Genomic DNA, 20,032 nt, shown 5'->3' with positions numbered 1-20,032 from the left:
ATTAGTGCAACTCTGATTTTGTGCATGTTACTAGTTCACGCTCTTTTTCGTTGTTTGTTGTGTTATGGTTCTTAACTATTATAAACACACACACGACCAAAACTCGTTGACAGACAGTGAACTTTGGGAGAAAAAATTGTAATCAGCTGTTAACGCTACACTACCTGGTAATAATGTCATGCATCCTAGCTAACATTCAACTAGTGTTTTTCTGAATATTAAAACCCATGCTGATCGACGTTTTGCCAACACACTCAAAGAAGTTTGTATGCGTATGTGTATACATGTGCATACGTGAGCAGAAAATATGCGAGAGAGATGAAAACAAAGATAAAGCAAACAAAAATCTGACATCTTAATACCGTCAAATTTGGCCGGCTGTTAATAGCTGCTCGCGTGAGACCACCTTTATAAATCCGCCTTGGTGTGCAGCTTTCTTTTCGACTTCAAAATCAATTATTCGACTCTTTATTCATTGAAAGTCGACTTCGACTTTTTTACGCAAAAAATCGACTAATCGATTAGTCGAAAGTCGACTTTGGGATCCCTAGTATCAACCTTGTTTTTAGTTGTGAGTTGTGTATTAAATTAATAATTAAAGGAGATTTTTTCGAATCTTTAATTTTGCATTGGTAAGTTTTTCATATTGTAAAATTTTCACGACAAGCACCTAGCTAATTATATAGATAAATATTGGAAACCATATTTTCCACTCTACATTTATATTTTAAGACATGCTTTTATAGTTATAGATGTGGCTCGATGTTTCTTCATGGTGAAAATAAAAGGGAACAATAGGTTCTGGCAATTTCCTACGCAATATGAAGAAAGGTTTTTCCACGCACTTGGAGGAGCAAATTAAAATGTTTTTTTATTTTTCACTTGGTAATACTTTTATATCTAAACATGACGGAAGCCCGGATGTTTCATTTCTCATTTTTATTTTGTTGTACGTATATTAAGGTGGGTTTAATTTAATAATGGCGTTTTCTAATCCCATTAGTATTATAACCTCTAAAATGTCTCAAAATACTCGACATACATACATTTATTTAAGAAAGAGAATTTATAAAGGGGGTTGAATCGTGCATAATATGCCTAGTTCAGTATTTAATATGAAAGTACCTGGTCTTCTGAAGGCCTACACACAGATACATAGAAATTTAAAAGAAAAAAATGCCAAAAATATTTTGTTGGTTTGTGTACCTATTTCACATGCTAAGCGGCAGTAAGTGAAATAAATAGCCCCAATGCCATGTAATAACTTCTCCCCCGGTTTGGAGTTATGAAAGTTACCCTCAACTCTATCGACTCTCTGTTGGGGAGGTGTTGTGATCTCAACGGAATGACGGATTTCCAGATGTCTCAGGAATTGTTGCATTCTGCCGGGAGCATCCTATTTCACCGTGAAAATCAAGGAACTAATCTGCTAAAGCCAAGACGCTATGGTTGTTACCTAAGAGATAGTGCCATAACTCGTTATGAAATAGAATTTTATTGTCGGTAAAGTGCAGATAATTTTAGCAATTTGGAAAGGGGTTGAAAAGTCGGATTTCTCTTAAAGAAAGGTCACAAAAATGAGATTTTATTGAAAAAGTGTCTCAAAAAATACTTTGGGTATATTGTTATAAAACTTTGGGGTCCAATTACCTGGGCACCAACCAAATCCTCAAGTTGAGTTGTAGCACTATGTGGACAATATCGGTGTCAAATGAAAGGGATTTGTAGTTGTTGTTGTAGCCACATTGCATGTAAAGGTACCAATCTTCGTCAAACCCTAAAGATTAGTAAGCTCTTTCCGTTCCATAGGATCGATGGCTGAGGGAACGTGGTGGTCATTGATTAATTGAAGGCGTCAAAAAAACTCCCCCTATCATATCGAACATAATAGGCACTCACTACTTAAGCAAGATCCGGCGCCGCCCGGCCTCTCACAGAGACTCTCCACTCGATACCGCTGATTGTCCGCAACTGCAGTTACAGCTACTCCGTATACGAAGCATCCCACTATCCGCAACCTGTGGAAGCGCCCGGTAGCTCTTGGCTGTGTTTCTCGTAATAACTACTTATGACCACCACACAGATCGGAGCTCAAAGTTCCAGCCTGCGTGGTGTTCATAGTTATCCCGTTCCGGGAGGTATTGGTAGTAGAGTGTGAATCTGATACAAAAAATGGCCCAAGTGCCCGGTTGGCCGCCCAGTCACAGTACTCCAATCAAAGTTCTTTCATTTGTATACGGAACCAAATACATAGGGACTGGCCCACAGCAATAAACCCCACCAATCGATCATGTCGGCCGGTCAGGAAATATTTTAGTGTGTAGCGAAGCACATCAACTATTGTTGTACAAAATAAAATGTTGGTTTCAAAAAAGTGCAAAATGCTCCCTTAAGTCGCAACAACGTAACTGCCAACCGGCGTTTAATATACGTTGTATAACTCTATCCAGACTTGACTGTTACTATAAACACACTTAAGTGAATAACATCAAGCGTATTGAATGTGTCTATACTGACCTTCCCGCAGACCATTTGAAAAAGAATTGTAACTACGGTATCTTAATATATTAAAATTATAGCGCACTCCTTTCGAAACATTTGCAATAGTAAAAAGTTTTTAACTTGGAGTTTTGTTTTGTTGATGTGCATTTCATCGGGTCAATCCGGTACGTACAACCGGCTGCCTTGGGATTGGAAGTTTTGTTTTGAATTATATGTGTAACTAAAAATTTTTATACATATATTCTTGAAACGATTTTCTGCAAAGATTTTCCATTCCATTTTTCTACGATCAGTTAACCAGTTGTGATCAGGTTAACAAACAAGAAGAACAGTGGTACTTTATACATAGCTTTTATTTTTCTATTTTGTTTTCCTTTGCCTTCTTTAACAAATTGGGTTTTTGATTTCCTTTTCCATATTGTGTTTAATGGTGATGATGATGATGGTGTGTACGTACGTGTGTCTTAAAAGTCGAACCCAAACACTGTATACAACTAAAGGGGTCATCATGAAATTCAGGGCTGTTATGGAAGATGCCGAATACATGCGGGAATTTCTCAATATTATTGTAACACTCTCCAAATTGACCAAAGAATGTGTCATCAACATAGAGAAGGATAAGGTCCATTTCATAGCCAACGAAGAGTCTGGCACCACAGCGCCTTTGGTATGGGTTGACATAGATGCAAAATTGTATTTTCCCGAATATCATTTGGAGTTGCCGGACAAACATCATTCACAAATAATGCTTTCTGTCTCACCAGCCAACCTTAGTCGTGCGTTTTCTTCGTTGCGCTCCAATGCACGCCATTGTAAATTGAAACTGCTGAACTTGCAGTTCCCCTGCCTGCGTGTCGAAGTGGATGTCTTAACACAAAATTCAAATCAAATTCGTAACACTTCACACGATGTACCGGTTACCGTAATACCTCGCAGTGACTGGGATTTCTATGAATTGCCCCAGAAACCAAATTGCAAGTTGGTGTTAAATGTTCCCTCGAATCGTTTGATGCGTGGCCTCATTGATAAAATAAAAAATCTCTCGCCAACAGTTATATTTTACGCCACTTCTGGCGGTGAAATGAATCTGGTGGCCGAAACTGAACTGGCCACCATTACTACTAGGTACAAAAACTTGGATATAAAGGAGTTGAATCCCTCGGAGGACGAAAGGCATAAGCAACAAATTGAGGCATCGTGTTCGGTGGATTGCAAAAAAACCTCTATATTTTTCTCTGCACTTCAGGTACCTACAGGTGAACTGGCCTGTGGCATAGATGATGATCGTCTAATACACTTAGAAGTCAATATAAGACATGGAATTGCTATTCATTCCATTTTGCCAGCTGTTTGTATGTGAAATGGGGAATCATGGTCTTGAAAAACGCAGCCTACAAAGTATATTTAGTTATTTTTGTAAAAATTTCGTTTGATTAAACTTTGTTAAATACAAATAAATAAAAAAAAGGAATAATGATATTGACAATTTTTTTCTTTTAGTCAATTTTCTCCATAGGGAATTTTGAAAGCTTAATAGGATGAAGAATTTTGTTTAGAAAGGAAGATTTAATTTTTGTATTATAACTGATAAGTATTTGACAGATCAACAGATGCTTGGACATAGATATCATTGCAGCCATTGATAGACTTTTCGAAAGATGGCTTTGCTGGTTTCCTAAGGGCTACCTGAATTGTCTCGCCTCACGATTTTCTAACTCAATTTTGTGCTGGCGGTATTCCTTCACATCTAAGTTGCTTTAGACACTATGAGGGCCGACGCACTCATTCAATTTTTAGATCAGTAAGTTATATGCTAAGGAAGTGGTGGATAAATTGTGGGTCCCATGACATAAGGATAAGATATAGAGTAACACAAGGCATGCCAACGAGTGATTTGAACTCCTAACTAAAGAGGGATTTGAACTCATCTGCTACTCAGCGATGTTACAATGCTTCTGCCGAGTAAGTCGATGATTGGCTAATCCAAGGCACCGTTCCTCAAAGGAATGAATTCATGAGCGTATGTAGGCGGCTCTACAGAAACGTGGTTAGAATAACTCGACATAGAATTGGGATCGGCGATAGAGAAAAAAAGCAACAATAGGATAATATTGGGTTGCCCAAAAAATAATTGCGGATTTTTTAAAAGAAAGTAAATGCATTTTTAATAAAACTTAGAATGAACTTTAATCAAATATACTTTTTTATACTTTTTTTCTAAAGCAAGCTAAAAGTAACAGCTGATAACTGACAGAAGAAAGAATGCAATTACAGAGTCACAAGCTGTGAAAAAATCTGTCGACGCCGACTATATGAAAAATCCGCAATTACTTTTTGGGCAACCCAATGCAAACAATTATCAATCCAATGGCAGCCGGTTGTACTTACCGGATTGACCCGATGGAGTCCTTTAACGGCAAGGGCTGCCGCCTCAGTGTTACAACAACGACAAACCAGATAAAATGTGAACTTTTAATTTATTTTTTTTAATTACAAAATTACCAATTCATAAAAGTTTTCTTAAAAATAAATCAGGTATTAAATACTACTCAACTACTAATTTTCGGCTGTTAGCAAAGGTCTTACCTCATAGACCTTACATTATGGATCACAGTAAGCAAAGAGAACAGGCCTTGGTGTCTACATATGAAGAACCAGAGACCGAGTTATGTTCTCGGTTGCCCGATCATAACACAGTCTTGCAGGTGAAAATTCGGGCGATCACAGAGTGCGTGCAAGTACCGCCTTCTCTGAGTATGGCACAATACGCATCGTTCGATTACTGGCTAATAGTAGAGTAAGGGTGATCTTTAATCGGACGACTGGACTATAAGAACTTGGTAAAACATAGTTTAAAGCGTGGGCGATGAACTTTCAAGTTGTACATCGGGGAGATCCGGATTGTGGAAAAACGGGTTTAATATTGAGGGAAAGTAGGAAGAAGATCTTTTACTGGCGCACTTATGCGGAGTAGATGCGCAAGTGACAGCGTGTGGAAGACTACAAGACGGAGCTTAGCCAGCTTGGTGGAGTAGGATAAGAAACGAATACGAATTATGTGAGAAGCACGGAATTGCTAATACAGACTTTTCGTAGATAAAATCCGTTATCTTTTTTGAATCGAACTTAACTGCAGAAACATCTGACCCCACGAAAAGCGAAAGGTGAAAATTTAAAAGTATTTAGGACCACAATACGAATCTGACATCTATATGTAGTAATATCTAAGAACATGTAGGACAATTTAGTACCCAAATGAAAAGATAAATATTTGAAAGTAGAGTGTGAATCTGGCGCAGAGGTTAGCGTGCCCATCTGACGAGTACATCAGAAAATTTTCAGAGGTTGTTATCCCCTCCTAATGCTTGTGACATTTGTGAGGTATTATGGCATGAAATTTCCAAGCGGGCGTGTAGAACAATTTAGTACCCAAATGAATAGGTAAATATTTGCAAGTAGAGTGTGAATCTGGCGTAGAGTTTAGCGTGTCCATCTGACGAGAACATCAGAAAATTTTCAGAGGTGGTTATGCCCACCTAATGCTTGTGACATTTGTGAGGTACTATAGCATTTGTGAGGTACTAATGCTTGTGACATTTGTGAGTTACTTTGGCATGTAAATGGCATATGATCCATGTTAAAAATTCTCTCCAAAGAGCAGTCGACCTGCGGCACAACTTTCGCCTCGCCTATTAAAAAAAGTAAACAGCCTTCTTCCTAATAACAATCCCCTGGGAGTTTTATTCCCTACTCCCTTTTCCCCTATTCTGAATAACCCTTACCTACCTTTTCCCTTAGTCTAAGCAAATTTCGAAAAAGGGAAATGTCCCAGGGAAGAAAGTAGGTATTCTGAATCGAAATAAGAGGTAGAATGAGACAAAAAATTTGGCAAAAATTCTCCTAAACAAATGGAAAGAAGTTAGTATAAAATACTATGAATTTAATTGTTTTTATTAAAAACATGATACCACTTCTTACTATTTACGAACAATTTATTATGTACGGAAATTATTTTTCAATTTTTCATCAAAAACAGGTACAAGTTTTGTTAGGATTCATATGTCATATACCCACCACAGAAGGTTTGCATAAGCTTCTCAGATTTACTGACAATAAAGACGAGAATTCTAGAATTGGTATATGAATATACATAGGTATGTTGTCGTTGTAGCAGTGTGTTGTACACTGAAGCGGCAGCCCTTGCCGATGAAGGACTTCATCGGGTCAATCTGGAACATACAATCGGTTGCCATGGGAGTTACATAGGTATTAAGATATGTGGTCCATATTTTAATATTCTTAGACCTATATGTATAAAGGATGTTGCTAAGTGAGACTAAAATTGGGTTCCTTATCATTGAGCTTAAAGTAGAATCGGGCAGCACTAATGAGAGATATGCAAGAAGTGTGTTCCTTAATGTAATGTTCGTGGGCCAATTTGCAACATTACACCACCACGGACCATCAATTACTCAAGAATATTTGGTGCCACATTTGGCAGCATTTTCGCCACAGGGATATAAATAAATCCAAAATTCGCTTTTCGGCAACACTATGTCAAACAGCCGTCCCAATCGAAAGAATGGCGCTTGCTGTCCGGAAATGTCGACTAGTTCTTGAAGTTTAAGCTACATAAATGTTGGTCCTTAGATGAAACAGCGTATCAGGCAGACCACTACAGCATTCAAGACGACGAAGTAGAAGCAAACCCGTATACAACTCACTAAAGAAGTTCTGCCCAAGAACGATCCGGTAGGGTCAGCCACCCAAACTTCTTTTAGCAAGGGAAAACGCCAACGATGCAACCAGAGACAACACGACCTAATTAATATATTCATTCATTCATTCATTTTTATTAATCAAACATCGCCCACCCGGGGCTTTACATTGATAGATTGGAACACTTTCAGGTTTTTATAATACAAAAATCAATACTAAAATCTAAATAATATAATACTATCACTAAAATAAATAACTAACAAATTTATTGAATTTATATTTACCTGTCCACCAGACCACTCTGGAAGTTGTTATCACAGCACAGAAATATCGTGACAAGCTGTTGGTCATAATTGTGCACTATTAAACTACAAAAATTTAAACAAACATTACAAAAGCAACACTAAACATGTTTATAAACTTCAACAACCTTTGCAAATGCAAATTTTGCCCATGAACATTCCATTAAGGAACAGGGGCAAACTTCTCACATATCAATGAGTGCAGTCCGATTCAAGTTTAAGCTCAATGATAAGGGGTCTCCTTATTATAGCCGAGTCCGAACGGCGTGCCGCAGTGCGACACCTCTTGGGAGAAAAGTTTGACATGGCATAGTACCTCACACATGGGGAAAACCACCGCTGAACATATTTTCTGATGGTCTCGCCAGGATTCGAACCCGGGCGTTGAGCGTCATCACGGTGGCCTCCTTACAACCTTTATAACTTCATTTTGCTTATTTTTCCATTTTATGTTCTTTTTCCAACAAATAATAGTCAAATGTTTAGTCAGAATAAAACTCTGAAGCAAAACCGCTGTTTTTAAAACTTTGAACTACCCTTTCCGAAATTGTTCCTCTCCCCATTCAATCAGAATAGGAGGTTTTTATTCGAAACAGAAATTATTTTCCTGGGAGTTTTCAGAAATGGGCTGAAAAATTCGAGTCGGACAGCACTAATTGATATGTGAGATATTTTTTCCCCCTGTTCCTTAATTGAGAAGTTTGCCCCTGTTTCTTTATGATGATTGGAATTATCGTAGGAAAATGTCCTCTTTCTTTAAGCTGTCGGAAGCCTTTTGCTTTGCAATTTATACATCTTTTTGTTAGTAGGCTCGCTTTAGCCTTCAGCTCTAATTGCAGATCTTGCCAAAATACGTACAATGTTAATGTGGGGACATGTTAGTGTATTTCGTACAGTGGTTAGTGGTTGTTGTGTTTTATTTTTGTCCTCTTTAGCGCAAGTCAGATGTTCTGGATAGAATAACAGTGTAAATTTGTACTCGTTAATTAACGATATCATGCGATTATAGATAATAAGAAACGATTTATCGTGATTTTCACCATATGATACTTAAAATACACACAGCAAATGTCTTTGGGTATTTTTAGCTACGGTTGATAAAAGTCTTATATATATGATAAAGGCAACCGTTTATTTGGAATAGGCTACACTTAATCTTAACAGAAATCAACAATTTAAGTCAACATGTCCATCACATACTTTTTTCTGTTCCCATGAAAAATTTTCAAATGATCAAATTAAAATCCTTTAGTTTTGCAGATCGATCCCCCCAAAAACCAAAGGAAAACCTTTCATATAAATTTAATATACATAGGTATGTATGTATATGTGTACTATGTGTATTTTTAATGAAATTATTCTTCATTCCATGTCTCTTGTAATATGTGTGAGAGAGTAGGGTCCTAAATCATAACCGTAATGTGTCCACAAACTACATTCAAAAGCGCATGGTACTCCAAGAGCAAGCATTAGAAGTATAGCTGTGTATTGGATACGATTTGTGGATTGAGTACGGCAATATTTTATGGATATTTGTCCTATTTATGCCTGTTGTGTGACAGCTTTTGCATATACACTTTACAATGTTTGTGGTGATGGCCTCTGATTTGCCGTCACACCCCCCCTCTCCCCATTTCATGGCTAACCTCGCTGATTTTAATGTTTGCTATTCAGGAATGCCTTGGTATTGCATTTTAATGATTGCACGCGTATGTCAGGACAATGCGCTCTGAGCCATTTTCGCAAAACTCACTCATTTGTCACAAATGCTGTTGTGTCAGCCAACGAAACATGTCAGAAGAGTGGCAAATGTTGTTGAGTGGCGACCCAGCCATGTGAGTGAGACCAAGATAAGGAGTAACAAGTATTGTGGTCTTTTGCTTCATTCCGTCTTCTTAACATTGCGTTTATGTATGTCTATACATTAGGGTTAAGCGATTAGTGTGCAAGGAAAAAAATAGTAGTGGGCGCTTTGTTTCTTGGGATTATACTGAGCAAAAAGGTCCACTAGACCATGCGTCGACGGTGAAACTCGAGCTTCCAGATTTTAAATTGAAGTTTTCTTTTCTGAGACTTGTCAGGTTTTTTTTGATATTTTGACCTATAACAGCCTAACGATTGAGATTTTCGATCCAATACCAAAACAAAATTTTTTGCCAAGTCTATAGTTAAGAACTCTCTAGTATATCGCAAGTGCAAATTTTTCTTGAAAATATTGATAAAATACAAATTTCAGTTGTTCATAGCGCAAAATCATAAAAAACAAAGATATGTTTTTTTTTGTTTAATACCTGATTATGATGAAAATAAAAATGCTCATTAAAGTACAAAGTAATTTTCATTGAAAGATTTCTTTCGGGCTTTAGATACAGATTCCATTACACCTTCACGGTTTTTGTCGATTGAGCGCTTAGCACCACTAGCTAGTAGCTGGATATGACGCTTCGTACCATGAATATGACAAGGTGCTAGTAAGCCTGGAAATGGTGGATTTTCATCATCTACACATTCGATTCCTGGTAAATGGCGTTTCAAATAACACCGCTTTGTCCTCTAAATCGATCATGGTTTTACATCGACTTGGGTTTACATATTCGGGAAGCTCTGTTAAATCGCCCACAGTACATCATAATAATCAGAAACGCGAAGCGCCCCTTAATTTACTATAATTGGCTATGACAGAACATTTGTTCCACTAGCCGAACTTAGAATAGCGTTCCACTCGATTTTCTGCGCTCATTCTAAAATCTCTGACACCAAGTTTCGAGGTGTCTTCTTCATCCTTTCTGACAACATGACCTAGCCAACGCAGTCGTTGTATTTTGAAACTTTCTCTCAGATACTCCAAGCACTGCCTCATCTGCTTTCAAAAGTACCCATGATTCAGAACCATATAACAACACGGGTAGTATCAGTGCCTTGTTGCTAAGCTGCCTACTTAGTCCAAAGTAGCATATGTTTGTCAGTTATTTTTCGCTTTATCTCAAAACTGGTGTCATTCGGTTCGGTTACGGCGGTGCCGAGGTAGATAAAGTTACTGACTTTCTCAAAGTTGTGGTTCCCAACTTTCTCCATTTTCTTTATCTGCTCGGTTGTACAAGGCGTTTTGGCGCCTTCATCTGGCGCGTTGCTACTGATTGCAGGGTTGCTCTGTATGTCACATTCGTGGCTTCAGTAGCATCTCGACACTCTTGGTAGTACCATGGGTTTCATGGGGGAAGCTTCCGGTACCGAAGTACAGATTTCGCGGCATTTTCCATGGAGTGGGCAATAGTTTGCCACGGCGCCATTATATCATCGGAACAAGGAGTGCTTTCATCAAGCAGTTGGGTTAGTCGAGTGGAGTATGCCGCTGCTATCTGTAGTGTTTGCAGCTTTTCAATGTCCAGCTTCTGTGCGGGTGCGAACCTTTGCTGCAACAAGGTAATGAACCGAATCTATATTTGCTCCTCGGATCGATCGTACATCTAACACGCTGGATGAATGCCTTCCATCTAACACAACGTGATCAATTTGGTTCCTCGTGTTTTGATCCGGTGACAGCCATGTGGCTTTGTGAATATTTTTATGTTGAAATCTGGTGCTACTTACTACCATGGTTTTTGCCGCGGCGAAATATATCAACCTCAACCCATTACTGGACGTTATCTCGTGGAAGCTAAACTTTCCGACTGTTGGACCAAAACTGTCTTCCTTCGCTATCTTCGCATTAGAATTTCTCAGAACGATTTTAATATCATGGACGGGGCAGCGGTTATATTCTCTCTCTAGGTGCTCGTCGAAAATAACCTTGGTGTGCTCGTTTGTCTTCCATCGGGGCATGGACACAAATAAGGCTGAGGTTGAAGAATTTGGCTTTAATGTGGATTGTGGCTAGCAACTCTTCACCGGAGTAAAGCTGGAGACAAAGTGTTTCAATCTCCGACTAACCACAAATCCACAGCCAAATTCATGCCTTGTGTTATGGTTAACGTTTGGTGTTGTATTGACGCCATTCCCAGTCCATCGCACTTCCTGTAAGGCGGTAAAATCTGCCTTGTACTTCTCTAATACATCCGCCAGCGCGTATACTGCACCTTCTCTATAAAGAGTGTGGACATTCCAGGTTCAGATCCGCAAATCATGGACCTTTTTTCGTTTGAGTGGGTTGTCAACGTTTTTACTATTCCTTTGTTTCTTATAGTAGTTCTCATGGTTTTCCGGGGGCGGGTTACTGCCCCAGCGCCCCAACCGCATGAACGCCCCTTAAGATGTTCAAATCGCCCCACCCTAATGTACATATAAGTGTTTTTTGTGCCTTCGTCAACTTGTAAACCGTTTCCATTTCCATAAAAAAACATGTGTTTGCTCATTCCAATGCCATTAGTATAAGAAAGCGGTGGATGGATGGCGAGTATTTAAAGCTTCTTTTGTTGTAGCATACTCTTTAATTTGTTTGTGGGCTCGTTATAATGTGGCAGGGGACCAACTTGGTACCCACTCAAAACATTAACATCGTGGCAGGGCTACGGACAAGGAAATGTTTGACCTCATTCATAGATTACTTTTAAATGTTTCAAACTCGTATATACCTATTAAACACAAGGTATTCCATTCAATACGTTTTTTTTTTCAAATTCATAAAATAATTCACAAAAATGTGTATAAAAGGAAATACTTCAAAATTTAAAACACGTAAAAGCGTGCTAATTTCGGCTTGGCCGAATTTTATATAGCCTCCACCATGGAACGATCATAAAAATGATCATCTTATTGGAGCCATATCAGGTTATGGGCCGATTCGGACCATACCTGGTTAGGAAGAAGTCAATGTGCAAAATTTCATCAAAATCGCTTAAGAATTGCGCCCTATAGGAGCTCAAAAAGTAATATTGGGAGATTGATAAATATGAAAGCCATATCAGTTTAACGACCGATTCAGGCCGTATATGGCATTCATGTCAAAGGTCATTGGAGAAGTCGTCTTACAAAATTTCAGCCAAATCGGATAAGAATTGCGGCTTCCAGGGGCTCATGAAGTCAAATCTGGAGATCGGTTTATATGGAGCTACATTTTTATGGGGTCGCAGATCATTATTTCGAGGTGTTACAAAGGGAATGACCAGGTTAGTATACCCCCATCCTATGGCGGTGGGAATAAAAAGTGGTAAAGAACTAGAATAAGTGAAGTATAATAAGTAAAATCAGGGGTTATAGACGGTCCAAATCGGTCTATAAACTGATATAGTAGCTCCCATATAAACCGATATTCCGATTTGACTTCTTGAGCCCTTACAACCCGTAATGTTTGTCCGATTTAGCTACAATTTTGCTCATCGTGTTTTGTTATGACTTCGAACAACTGTGCAAAATACGGTCCTTATCGGTCTATAACCTGATATAGCTCTCATATAAACTGATCTACTAATTTGACTTCTTGAGCTCTTACTAGCCTCAATTTTTGTCCGATTTGGCTGAAACTTTGCATGCGGTGTTCTGTGACGACTTCCAACAACTGTGCCATGTACGGTCCAAATTAGTCGATAACCTGATATAGCTCCCATATAAACCGGTCTCTCGATTATCCTTGTTCGGTACCTACAAGCTTTAATTTTTGACAGAATTTTATGCCCTTTATCTAAATTTAGTTTGCATAAATTTTTAGTTGCATCCATGGTGGTGGGTTCCAAAGATTCGGCCCGGCTATTACTTGTTATTTTTCACATAGATGCAAGAATTTTTTAATTTTATAGAATTTGAGTTAAAAAAATTGTTAAAAGTTGATTTTCGTAGAAAATTTTGCCAAAAATTGAATTTTCATAAAAAAATTTATCAGTACATTAGAATCCGAAATAAGATTTTAAAAATTCCACCTTTTTGCTACCAAATTGCTGCTAAATTCATTGTTAGTCCCAATTCACACTGGGCAATTTTACTTGCCGCGGTTTGCAGAATGTTAAGGAGACACATTCCTCTTATCTCTCTCTCTCTCTCTCTCTCTCTCTCTCTCTCTCTCTCTCTCTCTCTCTCTTCTTATAAAGTAAGTAAAATTGCCATGACTAAGGAAGTTAATTTTTCTACTACCCTCGTATTTAATGAGTTATTGTATCCCGAGAAACTCTGAAGCTTGCTTTATTGGAAAAATTGCACATACCCTTGTATTTCAATTCACATCCACATTTCATCTTCATTTAGATTATTTGCTATGCCTAATGTGTGCAAAATCCCCATTCCTGCTAAAGAAATACCCTTTTGCTTTTCGATGCATTATTCTCTGTCTGCCTCTGCCACTTAATTGGGTGTTGTTTGCTATTAACTTCACTCTTCGTATGATTTTCCTCAAAAGTTTGGGGCCATTGTGGAGGACGCAAGTTTGAAGAATCGCTGCTAGGCCCAATATTTTATGTTTTGGCTTTGTTTTGTTACTCGTCTTCCAATGATAGGGTTTGATTTGTTGCATTTCCTCTTTTTCGTTATTCTGCACTCTTTGCTTGTCCAGAGAGGCGACCCAGCTTTGGGTTGCTTTGCGTCTGTGACTCCATGCCATAAGTATGGGCATACGTCTGACTGGTTTTCGTTATGTTTTTGTTTATTTTCTGTTTTGTAATGTTTATGTTTGCTTTTTTATGTTTTCCTTTTTTGCTCCACCATCGTACGTACTTGGATATCTTCTTCCTCCACAATAACATTGAAGGCGACGATTTAACGACAACCAGTTGGCTCGCTGGCTGGCTGACTGGCTCTCAGCCACCGATGGTCGGTCGATGTTGTCTCTTTTTGTTTCCAATACCCTTCCATTTTATTTTCAATTGGATCTTTTTGCTCAGCATCAGAACTAGTTTCTCTTGTTTTGTATGGTGGAGTTTGGAACACAAAGAAACTTTATGATTTGAGTCTGATTTTGCAGACTAAGAAAAAAAACAAACAAAAAACGATTTTAGGAAAAAGAACCATAAAGCCGTTTGTTAAATAGATATGAATGTATGCTGGAGTTTGGCTGGTGGCTGTTACTTCAGCAGAGCATACAAGGTTGTGTGCTGCATCTAAATTCAAAGTCGCCACTAATCATCATCAGCTGCAGGAAAACGTTGTGAAAGTTTCCTATGTTCTTAGTGGGGGAAATTTTCAAAGTAATTTGTAAGTAAAGCGACAACTTGGTGTCTGTTTTGAAAATGCACGATTATGTCAGTCTTAGCAGTAGTAGTAGCGGGAGTAAGAACAAATATTACTGTAGTTTCGGCTTTAGCATGGAATCACCATTTTCGCCAGGATTCGAACCAATATTTTTCCACTAAAGTTTGCTTCATATGTGACTACTTTAGCTATGTAGCACTTGTCTGCAAAGAGGTGTCATCTTACCCACTCGGCAATACAAACGAAGTTACTTACTTATCATTGAGCTTAAATTTGACTCGGGCTGCACTCACAGGTTAGAGTCTGAACCCAATCAAAGAGTCAAGAGCCTGCGTCAAGTTGAAATGCTCGTAAAGCTAGTTGAAGGTGACTTTTTGATAGGGTTCAGACTCTAAGAGAGGAAAGAATTTTCGCGCATTAGGGGGAAATTTTTGGACCGAGACGCTGTTACGAAAAATTTCCTGGAGAAAAGGTTTTTTAAAATTCAAAAATCACCTAAAATAAACCTCTCTTCAGAGACAATAATAAAAAAAATTAAATTACTTATAGGTTGAAAGATAATTTAGGGGGGGACCCCTTAACCCAATAAAAATACATCCTTTAAGAGAAAATATAAAAAAAAAATCTTAAATACCTGTATGCTTATTTTTTTTTTTTTCACTTAACCAACACGCAGGGGATATCCCCTATATATGCAGTGCATTGCGTTGGCATTTAAGAAAGTTAAGTGCTGGAGGGGGGAGAGAGGGAATAGTGTTTATTGATATTCGTCTTAAATTTCTGAACGTCAATGTCGGTGGGAAAAACATTAGCCGGAAGTCGATTCCATATACGAGTGGTTCGGGCGAAAAATGATTTTCTTGGTAATGCATGGTTCGGTCGACTGGTCAATCAATTACAAACGGGTGTGAGTTCCTGACAAGTCTTGTGTTCCTGGTGAACATCCTAACGTCAGGGTTAAGAAGACAAATATTCCTGGAACACACGCCATGAAAATAACGATAGGGCAATACAACGTTACCCACATTCCGAAGATGTTCAAGAGAAGCAATAGAGTTGGATACCCTACTGTCCCCAATCAACACCATCGCTCTCCGTTGAACCCGTTCAAATAGCTCCAAGGATGATTTTGGAGCTACTGCCCATATATGAGAGTTATATTCCATCCTGATGTAGATAGTATAGATATTGAGAAGATCAGAAGAGGTGAAATATTTCTTGCACCGCTTAAGAAAGCCCAAACACTTGAATGCTTCTTACGACACTTCGAATACGTGTTTTGACCAACGGACATCACATTTTATCTTCTTGTCCAGAACATCAAGAGCATCTGACTGTTCAATATCTATACCGTCGATAGATATCGACAATTGTAGTGGGCCAGTGAATCGCTGGTGAGACAAGAAACAACACTGCGTCTTCTGTGCGTTAAAGTCTACTCTATTCATTCTACCTCATTCGGAAATGGCCAACAAATCCTGGGAGATCGTCTCATCCATAATGCGCCTCTTGACCACAATTTCTTGAGGACTGGACCTATGGTCGAATGAATATGAATGACACAGACTACTGTCATCGTCAAATGAATACAGGGTGGCTGATGAAAGCCGCTACCAAAAAAAAATGTAATAACTTTTTTTCTATTTAATGAATGTGGTCGATTTTTTTTTTATTTTGCAGATTGATTCTTAGATTTGACAAAAATGGATAACTGGGACACCGAAACAAGAATTTGGATTGTCCGCCGCTATCACGCACTGGAGTCTGTAGTTTCGGTTCAAAGAGAGTATAGACGCACGTTTGGCGGCAATCCTCCGAGCAGATGGACCATAATGAGACTTGTAAACAATTTTGCCGAGCATGGGACAGTCAACAGAAGACCTTACCATCGAAACCCTTCAGTTCGAACGGAGGAAACAATCGCTGCTGTAGCTGCTGCGATACAACACAATCCAAGAGTTTCGACAAGAAGCTTATCTGCTCAAATGGGTATAAGCAGACAGTCATTACAGTCAATTATGCACAAAGATTTGGACTTATTCCCATATAAAATTCAAATGGCCAACAAACTGAACGCTGCAGACTTGCCGATTCGCTTGGAATTTTGCCAGAAGATGCTTCAAATGGTGGAAGAGGATGGAAACATGTTGAACTGTCTTTTCATGTCTAACGAGGCCCATTTCGATTTGAACGGCAACATAAACAAACAAAATTGTCGAATATGGAGTGCTTCCAACCCACAGACACTCCATGAGACGGAATTGCATCCACTTCGTGTCACAGTGTGGTGTGCAGTTTCATCACGTTTCATTGTCGGGCCCTACTTCTTCGAAGAAAACGGTCACCCCGTTACGGTTACTGGAGACCGCTACTTGAACATGTTGAGAGAGTTTTTCTATCCAGAATTACGCCGAAAGAGAATTTCTTTTAACTCTGTGTGGTTTCAGCAAGATGGTGCAGGTCCTCACATAGCCCAACCTGTTATGACAGAATTGCGACGAAAATTTCCCAATAAACTGATATCCAGAAACTCCACATTCCGTTGGCCACCCAGGTCGCCTGACCTTACTGCACCTGACTTTTTCTTGTGGGGTCATTGCAAACAGGAAGTTTACAAAGCAAAACCAACAAATTTGAATGAACTAAAGCAATCCATTCGAGCAACAATTGCGGCTATTCCTGTCTCAACTCTCCAAGCAGTAATGAATAACTTTTTGCTAAGATGCCGCACATGCATCAACGAGCAGGGGGGGCATTTAAATTCCATTATTTTTAAAACAAATTAAACTATATTTAATAAAATTGAACGAGCTTTAACATGAATAAAAGAAATATGTATTCCATACACCGAAAAAAAATTATTTGAGTTTCTTAATGTAGCAATATTCATCAGCCACCCTGTAGATTAGATTCAAAGTCTGACCCAATAGATCGTTATTGAAAATAAGAAAAAGGGAAGGGGAAAGGACAGATCCTTGTGGCACACATGCGATCAATGTATGCTCATCTGATGAGAACCCATCTACAACAACTCGTATAGTGCGATATCTGAGAAAGCTCGACATAAATCGAATGAAGTTATTACCGACTCAAAAAAGCGATAAGCTTTGATAAAAGTGCACCGTTCCAGACCCTATCAAATGCCTTGGAGATATCCAGAGCCACTACCTTACTCTCACCAAACTGGTGGATTGTTCCGACAAAAATGCCAAGGTCTCCCGTAGAGCGATTTTAGCGGAACCCATTCTGTCTGTTGGTAAGAAGCCCATTGGGCTCTGAGTATCTGACAAGATGATGGTTAACCATACTTTCCAGAACCTTGGAGAGTGCGGAGCATATTGCAATTGGCCGGTAATTCGCAGGGTTGTTCGCCCCACATTTTTAAGTCGCACAACAAGCCGATCATGTATATCCGCACCCACTTTTTAACTTAACATAACCCATAGGTTGAACGAAAATGTAAATGTAATCCTCAACGATCACTCATGGTCTTATACGCATTTGTTGCTTATTTCGTTCGTACAAAGGAATGTCCAGAATTGAGAAATGTATGTTTTTTTTTACACATTAGAGTGACTGCTCGTTTTGTAACACTCACATATTGTTTTGGCTGTCATTATGGAGTCAAATCACCGAACTCGATTTCCAAATCTTTTTTGATTGTGCATTACTGGAATTTGAGAGAAAAGTAATACTTTCGTTAAAAAGCCCTTTCCCGTATTATTAAAATCGAGTGCTGTGATTCGTCCTCTATTCTAAAATTTCCAATCCATATCATTTTTTACCAACTCATTATTTTAAAGAAAACCCTCTTATAATTTAAATTCATTTTTACGTTGCCCCTGAAAGATGTCCAATTCCAAAATTGCAGGTTTTATCAACTTTAAAACTTGCTGAAAATATGCTACGGAACTTATTGTTTAGCACTCATGGAAATTATAAGAAAGCTCAACACTTACTTGCCAGGAACAAGTGCTGGGCAAAATTCACGGGAACAATAGGAACTCAAGTGGTTTTTAGTAAAAGTCATCAGATTGCAGCCAACCCCAAGATAATCCAGCAGCAACTGTCACCCACAGTTTTATTGACAAGGTACAACTTTGGAACATCTCCCAACTTGGAAGGTTATAATTCTAAATCGACTTTACAAAGTTATGGGCTCCCCTACAATTCCAACTTTAACAATAACATTTTGGCGAAAAGCATTTCGGCCCATTCTTTGAGATCGTTGGCTGAGATACCAGAAAAACGTAAATATTGCACTAAAACAGATGGAACTTCTCAACCAGCACTGAGCAAAAGAGAACAACTGAAAAAAGCCTTTAAAGATTATGGATCAACTATAGTGATATTTCACGTTGGTATATCACTGATATCTCTAGGAGGTTTCTACATTTTGGTGTCCAGCGGAATAGATGTCATTGCTATGATTGAGAAGACTGGATTTGCTCCGTCCGCACTTTCTAATAATGTTGCCATTGCTGGAGCGAGCAACTTTGTAATTGCTTACGCCATACATAAAATATTTGCACCGGTTCGTATAAGCATTACCCTGGGAGCTACACCATTTATAGTACGATTCCTGCGATCAAAGGGAGTCTTAAAAACTGTAGTATCGTCTAAAGCAAAAGCAAAATAAGATAAGCTTAATAGGATTTTAATTTATTTAACCACACGGGAAAGGGTATGCTCACATTCTTTAATGGTGATTCATTACTTTGAAGGAACCTGTAATAAATGTCTAGACTGCACTATCGTATGAAAACACCATAAATGTGTCTAAATAAAATTTTATTTTTTTGAAGTAAATAGTATTCAAAATACATATTAATGTTATACAAATGTACTATTTAAGATTTGAATTCTTTTGGAATTTTTAAAATTAATAAAAACAATTTTTGTAAAATGTGAATTTTTTTTGAGAGTCTGGTTTGAAAAAGTGCAGGGTATATACCTAGGTTTATACATTTAGAGAAGCGAAAAACAACCGTTTATTATAAAGAACTTTGTTTGTTTGCATGAGTAAACCCACCAGGTCCGCCTAAGAAAATTCCAAAGATAACTGCTAGACCTTTTTGAATAACTGCGGTTGTTTTCTACTTCCTTGTGCGGAGTTGTATTGACAGTCTAAGTAAAAAATGTTTGTTGGGCACATAAAACAACGACATTAACAGCTTTATGGCCCTTATAGACGGCACATCATGATCGTCCTCATAATGTATACGTGTTGATTACAGCTTTGCCAAAAACGGTACACCGGTTTTTTCTTTTCTCTGATTTTATTTAATTTTTCATACTTTACTTCTCCTTTTATTACTTTATTTGGCACAAAACGTGTTTTTCAATATCTGTCAATTAATGATTACACATTTCTTTGTAAAAGGTAATCGATTGAC

The 20,032-nt window shown here is 38.3% G+C and overlaps 3 protein-coding genes across 5 annotated transcripts; all 3 read left to right on the top strand.

Annotated features, from left to right (window-relative positions):
- Window positions 1-534: 534 nt before the first annotated feature.
- On the top strand, window positions 535-3,988 carry LOC106090268 (checkpoint protein HUS1). 3 transcript variants are annotated; one of them, XM_013256580.2, is made up of 3 exons: window positions 535-632; window positions 747-963; window positions 2,974-3,988. In XM_013256580.2, exon 3 carries the CDS (start codon window positions 3,011-3,013, stop codon window positions 3,860-3,862), a length of 852 nt encoding a protein of 283 aa, XP_013112034.1. In that variant the 5' UTR covers window positions 535-632; window positions 747-963; window positions 2,974-3,010; the 3' UTR covers window positions 3,863-3,988. The 3 variants fall into 3 exon arrangements, with proteins under 3 accessions (XP_013112034.1, XP_013111968.1, XP_013111897.1); XM_013256514.2 differs by lacking the exon at window positions 747-963; XM_013256443.2 differs by lacking the exons at window positions 535-632; window positions 747-963 and adding an exon at window positions 974-1,228.
- Window positions 944-19,548, top strand: LOC131993970 (uncharacterized). Its single transcript, XM_059362823.1, has 3 exons — window positions 944-963; window positions 8,776-8,838; window positions 18,486-19,548. The coding sequence occupies exon 3, from the start codon at window positions 18,538-18,540 to the stop codon at window positions 19,273-19,275; it is 738 nt and encodes a 245-aa protein (XP_059218806.1). The 5' UTR covers window positions 944-963; window positions 8,776-8,838; window positions 18,486-18,537; the 3' UTR covers window positions 19,276-19,548.
- LOC131995068 (uncharacterized) lies at window positions 1,137-17,510 on the top strand. Its single transcript, XM_059362822.1, has 2 exons — window positions 1,137-2,666; window positions 16,317-17,510. The coding sequence occupies exon 2, from the start codon at window positions 16,340-16,342 to the stop codon at window positions 17,420-17,422; it is 1,083 nt and encodes a 360-aa protein (XP_059218805.1). The 5' UTR covers window positions 1,137-2,666; window positions 16,317-16,339; the 3' UTR covers window positions 17,423-17,510.
- Window positions 19,549-20,032: the final 484 nt, after the last annotated feature.

This window comes from Stomoxys calcitrans, chromosome 2 (genome assembly GCF_963082655.1).
Source record: "Stomoxys calcitrans chromosome 2, idStoCalc2.1, whole genome shotgun sequence".
Lineage (NCBI taxonomy): Eukaryota > Metazoa > Arthropoda > Insecta > Diptera > Muscidae > Stomoxys > Stomoxys calcitrans.
Note: the sequence above shows the minus strand (reverse complement) of the source record. Positions and strands in the feature narration are given on the sequence as shown.

What these genes read in the sequence shown, in the direction of transcription:
- LOC131993970 (XM_059362823.1), top strand. Translation starts at nt 18,538, where the DNA reads ATGCTACGGAACTTATTGTTTAGCACTCATGGAAATTATAAGAAAGCT.
- LOC106090268 (XM_013256443.2), top strand. Translation starts at nt 1,095, where the DNA reads ATGCCTAGTTCAGTATTTAATATGAAAGTACCTGGTCTTCTGAAGGCC. An exon ending in ATTTCACATGCTAAGCGGCA is followed by an intron (nt 1,229 to 2,973) that starts GTAAGTGAAATA and finishes GTGTCTTAAAAG; the next exon opens with TCGAACCCAAACACTGTATA.
- LOC131995068 (XM_059362822.1), top strand. Translation starts at nt 16,340, where the DNA reads ATGGATAACTGGGACACCGAAACAAGAATTTGGATTGTCCGCCGCTAT.